General features: G+C 46.5%; 1 protein-coding gene across 1 annotated transcript in view; it reads left to right on the top strand.

Annotated features, from left to right (window-relative positions):
- Positions 1-9,062, top strand: part of LOC129388326 (uncharacterized) — a 28,206-nt gene extending 19,144 nt beyond the window's left edge. The window contains exon 6 of the mRNA XM_055078470.2: positions 8,892-9,062. Coding sequence (XP_054934445.2) covers positions 8,892-8,996 — 105 coding nt within the window. The 3' untranslated portion in view covers positions 8,997-9,062. The remainder of the gene's footprint in view (positions 1-8,891) is intronic.
- Positions 9,063-15,697: the final 6,635 nt, after the last annotated feature.

The raw sequence follows: 15,697 nt of genomic DNA, 5'->3' as shown, positions 1-15,697 counted from the left end.
ACGGTTCGTTTCAAACCCCTTTTTCTCAGCTCACAAGTACCATGTCTTACATGTTAGAGCATGCACTACTTTGGGATTGGCAAGCTTGCCTGCCTTCATGGTCAGCGGACTGGTCACCGGATTCGGCCCTATCACTAGGGATATACACCTTCATACTCTAATGTTTATTCTTAACTTTATCTTTTGTAACCACTCGCCTGGTTGATCTCATGGGGCCTTGCCTCCAGCGTCATTGGCCGCCTGTGATATTGTTTCCCGAAAGTATCAGGCATTTTATTTAGGATGTCGCCATCTTTGGCTTGGAAAGACCAGCAATGCCCAACAATGCGCGAAGCGGTTTTCTTGTCCCAGTGCTATCGTCTATAAAACTACGTACATTGCTGTCAGTAGGCAAAATTATCTCAGTCTATGAAGGTTGCCTAATCTTCCCTCAAGTATAATAAATGTGCAGTCAAGATTAACATTCATACGCACGTATTGACCAATGGTATGGAGAGAGCACCGGGACAAACAACGTCCGGAGGTATCAGCTAATGCGTTACTCCAGTTTTGCCGGCGGTAAGGTCCTGCACACCGATTTTGATATAACCATAGCAGGAAGCCATATGCAGAAACTAAACACCGCAGAAGCAGCAGTGTGAGCAACAAAAAAGGACAAAATTTCCTCAGCGTGAGTTTACGATAGCTTGTCCCCGACATATTAAATCGTGTTTAAACAAAGCAAAAAAAAATATATTTTCTGATGCGTGCTAATCAAAGCAACACTTGCACTAAAGCAGAAAAGCTGTATAAAGCAGTTCTTCATTGTTTCAATGTACAGTATTCATTCTTTTGGCATTTGCAGTAAAGGCTTTTACGCCACCATTGCAGGCCTTTCGGGAAAGGCAGCGCTCATGAGCTAATATGCCCTGCTTTAGCAGTTAGTGGGAGCTGACAGGTTGTTTTTCGTTTCAGAATACCAACACTGACTTGCTTGGCCGGGTGGTCAATCTAAGTCAAACTTATTGTAAGTCAAATTCCAACGGTGCCAACACGGCGTGGAAGGACATTCTTACTCGTGACCTGTCCAAACAGGCCATACTGAATACACTGAAAGCAATCAAGATTATTGAATGCACTTCCGTGCGATTTCCAATGTGCAGGAACTTCACCATACGGCTCATACCACTTACGACGCTGATATATGTACTACACCATTTAAAAAGTTTGCCCCTTCTGTGGCCTATTGTGACCCACAACACTAATTGTCAACTGCTTTCTTTGCGTTTCCTTTCTTTTACGCTGCAAGCCCGTTACTTCGAAGCCACGAACGGCATGACGGTTATCAGTGTGTCATAGTATTCTTGACCGAAAGTAGCGAGTGCAGATGTGTCAAGATACGCAAGCAAGGAAGATAACATTTACTGTTGTGGCACAAGAAAATCTGCTAAAGGTTCAAACTGTTTTAGGAGTGTACTGCTGCTCCTTTTATTGTATTTACAAGCGCTATTGTCCTCCCAGTCCAAGTTGCGTGAGTTCCGTCGGCACTCCGTTTCAGCGAGCTTAAACTTACCTTTAAAAATCACCCCTTGCCTTGACTTGTACTGGTGAGTTATACAAGACACCAGCTACGCCTTCATCTAACCCGCCGACCCCTGCCAATGCTTGAATCGTGGTCACATCACCAGAGCAGTCTGCACAGGTCAGGCCACTGGCCCGTGGCTGTGGTGGTAAGCGTGACCAAGCGTGACGTGATAAAAATCCTAAAGAAATAGCACCATAAGAATGACATGAAAGAATGCCCGAAACTGGTAAAAGAACTGTTCATATAGAAGGAAATGTAAGAAACGTGTAAGAAACGTATTCCCATAAGATTTAGATTAGATTATGTGGTTTTTACTTGCTAACGTCACGATCTGATTATGAGGCACGCCGCAGAGGAATACTCCGGAAATTTGACACCTGGGGTTCTTTAACGTCCATGTAAATCTAATTACACGGGTTTTATTGCATTTCGCCCGCACTCCCATTCAAAATGAGCATAGAGTGCGCCCTCAAATTTTAAGTCTGCTCTTCATTTTGTATCAATTCTTTGGAAGAGGCTAAATAATTTAAACATTGTTTTGGTACCCTCATCCTTGTGCAAAATGCAACAGCCTTGACTCGGAAATGTGGTCTCCCCTCCTTTCGAAGAAAAAGCCTAGCCTTGTCTCAGTGGTATAATGTGATGTTTTCATAATCACCATCAGCAACAGCAGCCTATTTATGTCCACTGCAGGACGAAGGCCTCTCCTTGCGATCTCCAATTGCCCCTTTTATGTTTTAGTTGTTCCTTATTACATTCTAGAAAACTACGTTTCTTTTAGTACATCACGTACAAAACTGTGGAGGATAGCAAGACTTTTTTTCCAGCGGCTGCGCTTGCACGAAAAAAAAGTATTTCCGTGCTTTTCGCGCGCAATTATGGAATTTGTTCTTCCTAAATAATAGCACAATTGGATTAATAACCAGTTATTGCTTATATACGAAGGAACGATGTTATTGCGCAGCTAGTGTTTCTTTTTCTGATAAGATTGCTTTTCGTTGTTTTCTATTGCGAGGTTGCTCTTTTTTGTATGAGTAGCTTTAGAGGCATCTGTTGTGCGGATGCCATCTCTCCGACAAGGCTACATTCATTATGTGTACCCCGTGCGGAATAAAGTAATTTCTAGTACAGAACATTGGCGATGAGCCGGATCACCCGTGGCAGGGACGCAAAGAGGGCATCGTGGAGCATTCAGTGAGTCATTGCTGAGCACCAGCATGGTTTTTCTGCACGTTTGGAGGAGTTTGCTGGCTCCAACTGGGCATCGTGTTTCGACCCGCTACAATTTTCTTCGAGGCCAACGATGGGACTCACCCTGTCAAGTAACAGGCACACTTGCTTACACTATGCACTGCTCAAATTTACGACGTGGTTTGTGCGCTGCTTCAACCGAAAACGCCCGACCAAGTTTGCTATGTCGAGATCGTGGCAGCACTTCAGGCACACTACGACTCTTGTGCGTCCGAAGTCTGCAGTCATGCGATGTTCCAAAGGCGAGATCAGCTCCCAGGTGAGTCGGTAAACGACTAGGTTGCCGCACTACGCAAGTTAGCTACGAGCTGCAATTTCGGCACGCTGCAGATGGCAACATCAGCTACGGCTACGCCAGTTGAGGGAACGGCATCACCAACACAGCACCGAGCTACGGGCTGACTGGATGACAGGCCATTTGCGGAAGCGTAGATCTTGGGAGCCTGGCCTCACAGTTCATCAGCCCAGAAAGCAGTTCGAGCGCTTTTTCACTACCTGAAGGCAACACACTTGAGGGCCCGACTATAGACATCCTACATCTAAGTTGTCGCTCTCTCTCTCTCTTTCACTCCTCATTCCCCTCCCCACGTTTAGGGTAGCAAACTGGACTCAGTCTGGTTAACCTCCCTGCCTTTCCTTCTTCCGCTCCCTCTCTCTCTCTACGGGCTGCAATCCAGCGCTTCTGCCATTAGTTGCGATGTTGCAGGATGGCTTCGTCTGTGGTCTCCGCGACCAGAATCTTCAACAGCGACTGTTTGTAGAGAAAGATCTGACCTATTGCATGCTTATCATTTCGCCATTCGAGCGGAAAGCGCCTTCCAGCAGCAACGACAGATAAAAGCTTACCACGCGGAAATCAACAAGATGGCAACGCGCCCCGGCGGCAGTGCTTCGATCTACAAGACGCATTCTCACCAAGGGCAACGCTGCTGGCGTTGCGATGGTTCGCACAGCACCAAGACGTTTAAGTTCAGCACAACCATGTGCATTTACTGCCGGAAACAAGGGCTTGTATCTCGAGGAAGAAGGCTGAGAAAAAGATATAGCAGCGCAGCGTCTCCTCAGAAAATTCACGGACTGCGGAAGTGGCTAACCAAACCAAACATGAGGTTTCAACGATGCATGATCTCTGTACAGTGACAGATGGATTCAGCGCCCCGAAGTTTACCCTGACACTTACAGAACACAGCGAACCTGCGACTTTTGAGGTCGACTCCAGTGCAGCGTGCACCATGGTTAGCAAAGACACATTTCAAACAGCATGGCACACGCAGGCACCCTCTCTGACGCAGCACGACATACATCTGCGCACCTGGTCAGGTCAGCAACTGCAGGTTGTCGGAACGGCGACAGTAACGGTTCGTCACAAGAACACAGCTTGCAAGCTACCACGTGTCGTTTGTTCAGGGCACTGGACGCAGCTTGTTGGGACGCACTTTGACAGGCTGGGCATCGAGCTTCACCGCATTCACCAGACAATGGAGAAAGCCAGCTTGACCGAGTTGCCACAGAAGCATGAAGACATTTTTCGAGAAGACACCACAGAACACACGGGTACGCCAGTAAATCTGGAACTGAAGGAGGGGCAAGCCCCGAAATTTTGAAGGCGTGGCCTGTGCCTTTTGCCATGCGCGCATCATCAGAGGCGCAGATTGACAAGTACGTAGAAGACGATATTAGGAGCCGGTCCAACACTCGGACTGGGCTACACCGCTAGTATGGGTGCGGAAAAAAGACGGAAGCTTGCGCGCCTGCGGTGACTACCGCTGTACAGTTAATGACGCTGCGAAAAATGCTTCATAACCCCTGACCACAACAGAGAAAGTGTTTAGTACTTTGAAAGGTCGCCGGGTTTTCAGCACCTTGGATTGGCTCAAGCTTACACTCAACTTCACGCGACGCCAGCGACAGCACAGATTCTCCCAGAAAACGCCACAAAAGGGCTCTTCAAGGTAAACAGGCTTCAATTTGGTGTTTCAGCCCCCCCCCCCCCCCCCCGCAATTTTCCAGCGGCAAGCGGCTTGCCGGGAGTTTGTGTTTACCTGGACGATATCATCGTGAGTGGAGCAACAGCAAAAGAGCACAAGAACCGCCTAGCGTCAGTTCTCCAGCGGCTGGTTCAGGCAAACGTTCCATTGTACAAATCCAAGTGTCAGTTTGGTGTGGCGGAGGTTAAATTCCTGGGTCACAAGATTGAGGCAGTAGGGATTCACACATCTGAAGAACAAGTGGAAGCTATCTTGAAGGCACCAGCGCCCACAAGTTAGCACACACTGCAGCCTTTTTTAGGCATGTTGGCCTTTATGATCGCTTTCTGTAGTGCTGTGCTACAGTGGCATCAGCCCTGTATAAACTTCTGGCAAAAGACAAGACTTGGAAGTGGGAGCAATGGGATCAAAAAGCGTTTGATGAGCTCAAACAGTGCTTGTTGTCGAGGACTGTCCTGTCACACTATGACGAAAAGAAGCCCCTCTTGATTCCATGCGATGGTTCACCGTATGGTGTAGGTGCCGTGCTTGCTCAGCTGGACAGCCAAGGCAGAGAGGCATCGAATGCGTTTGCATCCACGACATTGGCTGCTGCCGAACGTAACTATGTACAACTTGACCGTGAAGAACTCGCTGTAGTTTTTGCAGCCACCCACTTCCACAAGTACATTGTGGGTCGAGAAGTCACGTTCGTGACTAACCACAAGCCGTTACTGGGGATGTTCGCACCACGGAAGCCGGTACCGGGAATGTTTTCGCCCCGAATGAAAAGGTGGTGCCTTAAACTTTCAGCAAACAACTACGAGCTCCACTATCGTGCCGGTAGTCGTCATCAGAATGAAGATGCGCTTAGTAGACTTTCTCTGCCAGACCGCATTGAAGTGCCTAACCCTCCTAGAGACGTGCTCATGTTCGAGAAGTTACCACGACCACCGTTAAGAGCTGAGGTTGTCGCCACACTAAGAGGATGCAGTTCTAGCAGAGGTCTTTTCAGCAGTACAGAATGGCACCGTGTAGCGTCTGCAGCGATCACCCCATACCGCAGAAGAGCCACCGAACTTGCTATCCATCGAGGATGCATCAGATGGGGCTCGAGAATTGTCATACCGGCAGGAGCGCGGGAACAGGCCATTTCATTGGTGCGCGCGAGCCATCGTGGACTTGTTGCCATGAAAGGCTGTGCGCGCCGTTATCTTTGGTGGTCTGGCTTCGACGCCGAGATCAAAACAACTGCCAAGTCATGCGACCAGTGCCAGAGCACACAGAACGATCCAAAAAGGCTCCAGTTCCAAATTGGATACAGCTAACGACACCACGGCACACATTGCGCGTGGACTTCACAGGTCCGGTGGAGGGACCTACCTTTTTGGTTATTGTCGACGCTTTCACCAATTGGGTGGAGGTGCGACCAATGAACAGCCCGACGTCAACAGCAGTCATTAGTTCGCTAGGCTCTTTGTTCGCTACGTTTGGCATACCACGCAAAGTTGTATCGGACAACGGGGCTGCATTTGTGTCTTTCGAGATTCAATCCTTCTACCAGAGAAATGGCATTCGAAGCGAAACGTCAGCCCCTTACCACCCTGCTACAAATGGGCAAGCAGAACGTTATGTTAAGAACTGAAGAGGGCACTGGCCTGAGAACCTTCCGGTTCGCTCAGTGTTCGCTTGTCACGTTTCCTGTTTCGGCAGCATACCATTGGGCATCAGTCTACTGGGCTAATGCAGGCCAAAGCCATGTTCGGGCGGGAGCTGCCAAACCAGTTGGACCTCATCATTGCATCGGAAGGACAGGAGGCTGCACAAGTTGATATACCCAAGAGCCGTCAAATCAGGCAAGAAGAAGTGGTATGGGTAAAACAATTCAGCAAGGGGCCGCACTGGATAGAAGGAACTCTGGTTAAGAGGTTGGGGCACAGATCTTGGCTTGTTAAATGCGCAGGAAGGATTGCGACACGCCATCTAAACCAGCACAGGAAGCGTACCGGCGAAGTTAAGCTGGACAAACAAACCTGAGCAACGCTCACGGGGGGCATGGACAGTAATTTAGCGGAAAGCACACCAGCTATGCCGTGTTCACGTCAACTCGAATCCGAATCGAGCATACCGAAACGACCAGCATTGATCAGGCAGCAGCCTACTTGATAGAAGGCATCCTTATAAGGTGGGAAATGTGTTGTGTTTTCCCCATCTCTCCGACAAAGCTACGTTAATTATGTGCACGACGTGGTGATTAATGTAATTCCCAGTGCATAACATCATCATTATGCGATTAGTCGCACTTGCATATGCTGTTGGTGTGCAGCAAGAGAAATGGACTGTCCCATTTTACTGACTAAACTTCTTGCGGAGCTTGTGCAGCCTTGTAGGCTAAAGTTGAAAGGAAAATTAGTTACTACCGTGGTCTGTAGGGTACAATAGCATTAGCTGACCGAAGCATTTCACACTAGAGTAAAGCCTAAAAAATATATTCAAGCAGATGTTTATTGCCTTGAGCCAGCAGCGTACATGTTTAAACATTCCGTTTAAAAAATTGGAAGTAACCGAAGGTTCCTTAACAATTAATGCTGCTATGCAGTTGCCAGGTCCATTTTTAGCACATACGTGCGACAGAAATTGTTTGCTTTGCTCTTTTGTTTTGGTTTGTTCCAAGTTTCCATTTTTTCTATTTACTCTGTTTTAAATATCAGCTAGAAGGAAACACAATGTGTCGACTGCATGCGGATTCTTAATCATTATTTCATTTTGTGTTCAGTGAATTATGAGGGCCTCTCCCAGTGGTCTCCTATTGTCGGTGTCTTTCAGTATAGCTGATTCGTAGATGCTCCTGCAAATGTACCCTTGTCATCACCGCACATATTTTTCTGGCCTCGACAGTGCTTCCCTTCCCTTAGCGGAAATACTGCAACTCTTAAGGTCCACTGCCTATCCGCGTTACTCGCTACATGACATACCCAGTCACATTTTATTTTGTATTATCGCCCAACTACCATATTGAACATCATCCTTTGCTTTCAGATCCACACAACTCTATTCCTGTCTGTTCCTAACATTTGTCGTTACATCGCCTTTTAGACGGCCCTTGTTATGCAGTTCTTCGTTGACTTCAAAAGTTCTGCACTGTATGTTAGCAACGATAAAATGCAATGATTGTATACATTTTTTTAACTACCGTGGTAAGTGCCCAGTCAGAGTTTGTTCCACAGTGATTGTTCTATAGTGAAGCCTGCCGAATGCTCGCCCACTTCAAATGACGGATCCCAGGTGGATGTGCTTGCCGGAAAACATTCCTTTGCGATTCCCCAACCTGGCACTGCTGTATCCTGCACAATGTCAGAGTCGCCACACCGAAGATGCTATCTTTCTTTTTTCTTCATTGTCAATTGGAGGTTTTACATGTGCATAATCTGTTATTGCGCTTCGAGCAGAAAACGCGATTCATATAACTCCGACATCTAGTAATTCCTGATTATCAAACCATAAAAAAGTGCAGATTTTATGTTTGTATGTTACGCTACATACTATATTTATTCGTTTCGGCATACATGTCGATACAGAAGTTGTGTTGCAAGGTGACCAAGTGAAAACACGGGAGAAGAGCCATACTTGTAGAATGAGAAAGTTTGATTTGAACTGTGTTCGAATTTCTAATGTTTTTTCTATTTATGAAACTAATCTTCAGAACGTATAGGGTGACTAAAATTTTTTTATGATAAAAACCGGTCTATATAAATACATACCCATATCATTTTCTTGCGCGCTATATTCATACTGATGCCTAAATTGGACATGGTACATTATCCCCAACCTTAAATTTATCTATTTCTCGGGAGGCAATGGCGTATGTTAAGTTTGACATTTAGATATCAGTCCTCCTGCGCACTGTCCTTTTGTTGATATATAAAGAATGCTTAAGCTGCCAAATTCTACGTGGAAGCGTATATCATGAAAAACAGTAGAGTAACGTTTGAGCATAAGATTACGCATTCATCTGAAGGTTTCACAGCGTTGCTAACGGTGAACAAGAATCAATTTCAGGAAAGCTTGAACACTGTAGTCATTGCCGCGTTTTATGTGCTCTTCTGCAGATTTGTGTTCGCAAGATGGGAAAGGCTGTGTCTGTGCTGCCGGAAACCATAGATGACGCCCTAGCGTACGGGCACAAAGCAGTATTTGCCTTTTGGTGGGTCTGAATCGGTAATTGCACCCGCCAACAGCCCTCCCTGTTTATTTGTTCAATAAAATATTGAATATTCTGTCTTCTGTCGTTAACATCACGTGCATAAAAAGAGTCAGAGTTTCGTCCGAAAGTCGAAGCATCGATTGCAATAGCAAATTTGTAAACAGCTATACGAAGTACCGGCAGTAGTTTTACCAGCCGTATAAGCTTGTAAACATCTGCGTACTAACTTAAGAAGCATGGTCTCAGCGCGCACACTGGCTGCCAATACGCTGGTGTGAGTAAACTTGGCAGTAGCAGCGAGCAAAGTGTTCTTCACGCGGTCTGTTCTTTCAGCGCGATAACGGCGAGAACACAGCTCCCACAAAGCTGTGAACCATCTCCTGATCCCTTTCAACATACCACACGCATGGCAGCACGCGGCAATGCAAAATATGCTCTTGTTTGCGGAGTCGAAGCCTCCCTCCGACGTTGCCGCCGTGCTTGCCTCCACATATCGCGCGCTAGATTGAGCCGCGATGGTCAGTTCCCTTTCAGTCCGGTCTGGAAATTCCCTGTTGCTGCCAGGAACAACGTCGCCTCCCTTTTTCTCTGCTTCCTTCACCCCCCCCCCCCCACCCCCACCCCGGCCACTTGCGCAGCAAAAGACTGCGCGTTTGCTTGCTGCTTCCTTCCTTCCCAGGCGCCAGATTGAGCCGCAATTGTTGGCTTCCCTTGCCTGCTTTCACTCGCACATAAGCATACGACGCGCCGCGACAGTGTAATCGCCCTGGGACTTTATACGGAAAACCACGGCGACGGCGAAAATGCGCCTGGTGTTCCCACATAATTGCTATCACAAAAAAAGAATGACACTCAAGGGGCATGCAAACAGCTAAAATTCTACGAAATGCTGTAATGCAAGTTTTCAAAGACAGGTATTTCAGTCTTTGGAAGTGCCAGGGTTCTAGTGGGCCGCGAAGTGGGTAAGAGAGAGGTTTAGTATAACGCGAGCTAGCTTTTAGCGCATGGAATGGATTGCATGCGCCCTAGTGCGCATGCGCAGTAGGCAAAAGGGGAGTTTGCGTTTTGCAGCGGCGCGGAATTTTCGGTAGTTTGCGGAAGCCGCTAACGCTCGCAAAGCACGGAATCTAAGAAATAGCGTCGTCAAACATGGCGGTTCCTATGGCTCCCGCTTCAGCGTAAATTTTCGTAATGGCTACACAATCACCCTCGTTGTTTGCCAGTAACTATTGAAATTTACTTTTACTTACTCTAAGCTCACCTGAAACGCCAGTTATGAGCGCATTGCGCATTTCTGAGTTCTTTCGGCGATTCTGGCGTCCGTATGCCTGACGAAACGCGTCCGCATAGCAACAACAAGATGATTTCTAATGGATTGTCTTGGCTTGGATACGTTTGTCACGAGGCACCAGACGGCGCCCTGTCTTTTAACGTAACGTACCGCAAGAGTGCTTGCGTTTAACACAAGTAATGAGATAGACGCTATTCTTTACCGCTCTACTATTAAAAAAACGACGCTCTCACCATTCTGAAGTAGACGACAAGCCAAACAGCTTAAGTGTTCGACTAGTCGCATCTAGATGGCACGGTAAGGTTTTGCGCTTTGCGGCGCTTCGTTCTTTTACGCTATGCTAAATCTCTATCGAATAGCGTCCTGCAAAGCTTTAGCGTGCGGAACATGCTAACACTCACGCATGCTTATTCCGCTATACTAAAACTCTCGAATGTTTGGAAGTCTACAAGCGCATCTTCATATCGAATGAAATTTTGCTATATACGAGGCATTCCCAATTTATTAAAAGCGCTTTCCTATTCCTTGCTCATTACATGCGGGCCGCCATGCGCACTGCTAGGTGCCGTAACGGTCAGTTATCAGAAAGAGCCACCTCACGGCCATTTTGGCGTTTGTTGAGGGGCTGCCTCCGAGATTGAGTGCCGACCGATCTCTAAGGCTATGTTTGAAATAAGGAAATGGCGACGCTGCCGTCAAGTGTAAAGATCATTGTATCTATGTGTGCGGTGCTCGCTATGGAAATAAATCAGCGTGTCTGTAAATGTTTTCACAGGATTTTTCAAATTACGACGATCAGACACGTTTTCGTTTTTTGCAGCGCTGCCTCAAGTTAAACCCCATATTTGATGCATACCACGTTAATAATGTCGAATAGCTAGTGGTTTCAAGTGGTTTAAAAGTAACTGGGACTGTGAAAACCCTTAATAGAGGGAGCATTGCTGTAAGCATTTTGTCTCTCGAGGCCCAGCTGATTTGGCGGTAAAGACGTGGACATAATGCAGTTGACTTCAAGAACCATGGTTTCCAGTTGAAATGTAAGTGCCTCGGAACAAAACGAAGCGAAACTGGAAGCGTGGCCGTGCTGCCGGACTCAGTACGATTATGCTGTAGCTGCTGCTGCTCAAATATTTTTATTTATATTCGTGCCGTCATTAGAGGCGCCTTGCTCGGGGCTGCTGTTTCATCCCCAAAGATGCCAATACTTCTCTATATACCACACGCATTATAATGTGTTTCGGCACACCAATGGCGATGCTTGGTGCGTGTTCCACGGCGTGTTCAAGGCTGCTATAATAGTTTGTGTTTTTCCTAAAGTTTTCTTTGAATATTGACCGCTACCTCTGCAATAACATGGTTATGAAACTTTCCTTTAGAGGATCGCCGTAGACTTGCAGAACGCGCTGATTTCCCAATGTCTTCTCTAGAAGTATAAAAAAAAATACTCCTGTAATGTAAACATATAGGAACAGTAATAAAATAAGGAAAAAGAACCTTCGCAAATGTATGTAAACCCGATCGACTCAAGCATCGCAGATCATGAAGCTATGTAAGCGGTTCTCGAACCCTTCGGAATTCCTACGAGTGCCACGAAACGCTTGCCCTTGTCAAGTAAATTGTCGTTCCAAATACATGAGCTATATACACTTCCATAAAACGGCTAGCATGTGGTACCATGACAGCTGGTGGCCCAGGGCACGGCAGATCCCTCCGTAGAACCATGGTCGGCCTGAGCGGTTGGGCACGCTTAGTCCGTCTTTCTAATAACTGTCGCAATGAGACAAAGGCTCAACACTGATCGAGGCTACTGGTCTTGAAGATCGGTTGACACGTGCGATATATATTTGTAAAGGCAGTAAAGAGCACGCCAGTCATATATAATGTAATAATTATATGGTTTTACGTGCCAAACCCACTTTCTGATTATGAGGCACGCCGTAGTGGAGGACTCCGGAAATTTCGACCACCTGGGGTTCTTTAACGTGCACCTAAATCTAAGTACACGGGTGTTTTCGCATTTCGCCCCCATCGAAATGTGGCCGCCGTGGCCGGGATTCGATCCCGCGACCTCGTGTTCAGCAGCCTAACACCATAGCCACTGAGCAACCACGACGGGTAGTCATATATGGGATCGTGACCTACACTACTGTAGAGAAAAAAAAGGTATGGCAGGGTTATTGGTAGAGGTCTGCGATTCTTCGTAGCTTTAGAATAAACAACAGAATAGTTTCCCATTCTACTTGGTCTTCGAATGGTATAGCCACTATTCGTAAGTGCCAACATTTCTTCGGATACTTCCCGAATATTTCAAAAGTCAACTGTGGCCAATAAATTATAAGTGTGGTGCCAAAGAACGCTAAGTTTTCAACTTTGCTTCATAACGTAGAACTAAAACAGGAGAACTTCCTTAGTTGATCAGGCTACGTCGCGTATATATTCGTATTTTACACGCTATACAGTAGAAATTCACACTCTCTGAAATGTCCTGGCCATGTGAAGAAACATTCTTCTTAATCATATCTCTGTGATTTCATTAAACGAAATCCATACGTGCTATGTAATAACAAAAACTTGTTAACTTTAAAGATACATAGATTTGAACATCGTGTGATAATTGTCAAAATCATATTAAAAATAAACTATTGGATACTCGATTCAATTCAATTCATGTCTGGCCCTATTCGACTGGTAATCGATTCTTTCTGAAAGATCACTATTCCCGCAAACCTCAGAACAGGTTTCCCGCTTATTCCACATGGCATCTAGTAAAGGAGGCAATGTCGCTACTCACTTGACGTTGACAGTTGTGGCGCCATATTCACAGCGGTTCTTGTTAAGCCTCATGTGTGTAAAAGATTAAAGTGAACCCTGCAAACAGCACCCAGTTGTCATTAACATGTTGTTGTAGAAGGATTCCAATTCAAATATAGAACACGCACGTGTACTCCTACAGAACGACGTAACGAATCAGTACAGGTGGACGATTGGATAGAACCGAAGTGGCCCGTTGACAAACTCACCAACAATCCGCTTAGAGATGGTTGGCGCCGGAGATGTCTGACACGGGAGGCGACACTATGTGGTCAACTGTCGCGGGAAATCGGCACATTAAAATAAGCGCCGTGCCGTCCTAATGTGGCCAGGCCATTTCGCGAATAATCAAAGTTGCAGATCGATTATTGAAAAAGGCAGGTGACGGACATCTTCTACAAGACAATCCACACGAGCAAAATGCAGCATTCAGGCTGTGGTAAGCTAGAATTTTGTTCCCAGAGGCCTTAAAGATTCAGCAATGGAAGCTCATGGAAACGACGCAAATTTCCTATCTGTTCCTTTCCTCTGTTTACTTCCGCAAAGTGTGCGTCTATCGCTGTGGTTACCAAATATGGCCAGCGGTATGCTATTACTCAAGCCTTTCTGGCGACCTGAGCAACTAAAGTCGCAGGCTTTCTTCAACCGGCGTCGACGTTCAATATGGCTATCGTCAAGTACTTTTCGCGGACTTTGCTCACTGCCTTCTCTCCAGTGTCATCTGTTACACTACTCGCTCCTGCTAGACACAACACAAAGACGCAACGACCTTAATGAAGTATCAATTACACGCTAGCTGACATGCTGTCGATGTACCTTTCCGCTGAGCACCGAGATAGAAGCGTAGTTCTGTCTATGGGGACATTTTCGGTCTACAGCCTCTCTCAACAACACTGCTCGTTACTCATCACTTTTTATTGTCGACAGCAGCATACTGTATTTCCTCTGAATATAATTTCGGCTTTAGGTGTGACCTTTCACGCCCGCTTATTCTGTTCTGCGACCGTTGTCGTCAGGCTGCCGCTTCATTCTGAGCTCCGCCCTCACCAGAGAGCACAGAAAGTTGTTTTCGCAAACAAACCACCGGGATTCGAGCCCATGTATTATCAGCATCCTCCAATTGGGAGCTGGGTGCGCTAACCATTACGCTACTACCTCCCTCCACAATTCTCTGTTTATCTGCCTTCCCACTTCTCGTTTTCGTCGCAAACGCAGGCATAACGGACGCAGAAACGAAAAAAAAGTAAAGATTGCTTGAGCCGCCAGCTGACACATGACCTTAACTTTGGCAGGTTACTCTCACTGGAGCGCATGTGCTTGCGGCTAAGTGCAGATCGTGGGTCGCCTCAGCTTTATTGTATATTTGCTTTCACCGCCTCTTTTCGGATAAAACTGAAACGCCGGACAAAAATGAGACCTGCCGTTGTATATTTTTCTTGTTTTCTAAGTTTAAACCAAAAACACTAATTCGCACAAGCAGTGATCTAAAAAAAATGGAACAAGGATGATGTAATTCGAGGCCATGTCGCTGCCAATACGGGCCAGCACCACGTATCGACGAAAGGGCATCACACTGCCGATACATGCGGCAGGTTACTGAATGATGAAAACAGGAAACATGGCTGTTTTTCAGTTCACGCAACTTATTAGACACACAATACCAGGCGCCCACCACCATGACATTTTTTGACAACAGTGACACGCAACGGTGGACTGATATACTTCTTAAAGGGGTTTTATTTTATTTTTTCTCGCAGAATCGCATGCACAGGGAGCGCCGCACCGTATACAGCGGCCACGTACTCTAGCCGCCCTCCTTTTCCTCTAACAATATGGCCGCCGGCAGCTTCACGCGCTCCCGTAGGGTGCAAATTGGACTTTCACTCAAGTGTAAATATATAACCTCTTTGCATAAAAATGACAGCATGATCGCTAATATATTATTGGCTTGGATATCTTTGGCACGAGGCCCAAGACGGCAACCTGTCTTCTAACGCGTTCTTATGTTTGCGTTCGCGTCTCTGTCTTGAAGGCACGCGCCCCGTAACATGCTGCAATGGTGCTTGTGTTGAACGTATGTAAGGGGAGAAACGCTGTTCTAAAATCTCTGTTCTCTAACTTGTGCAGCAAACCCATGTTTATAGTATTCCCGCAATAGCAAGAGTCCTGAGTATAGCCAGCGTAACCGCAAGCGTCAAGTTATAGTCGTAAGTTGAAGCGACAACGTAGTTGTAATCAACAGACCCTGCCAGTAAGGAATGAGCGGTGAGGCATGGCTGATGAACAAGTAATTGCCAAGATTGGTTTTCAGTAAACGTTTGTTACCAAGAACGGCGGGTGCTTATACTACCGCAAAGAACGGATGCTGGGCGGTGACTCCAATAATTTACTCGCCACATCACAAATCTACACTGGAATTCAGCTGGTTTCACCAACTCTCGCTTATATTCTCTCGACCCTAAATCTAAAGTGGGACTTCGCCTGCCATCCGGGCTCCAGCTTTTCCTCTCTTTTTGCCTCGCTTCTTTCCCAATGTGCCGAGACGTGCTTTCACTGATGCTTGCTGCTCCTTTTTCTAAAGAAATGAAGGCATTTGTTAATTCATTCTT

The sequence above is a fragment of the Dermacentor andersoni genome, chromosome 10 (genome assembly GCF_023375885.2).
Source record: "Dermacentor andersoni chromosome 10, qqDerAnde1_hic_scaffold, whole genome shotgun sequence".
Lineage (NCBI taxonomy): Eukaryota > Metazoa > Arthropoda > Arachnida > Ixodida > Ixodidae > Dermacentor > Dermacentor andersoni.
The sequence above is the reverse complement of the archived record's forward strand: the minus strand, read 5'-3'. Positions and strand labels throughout refer to the sequence as shown.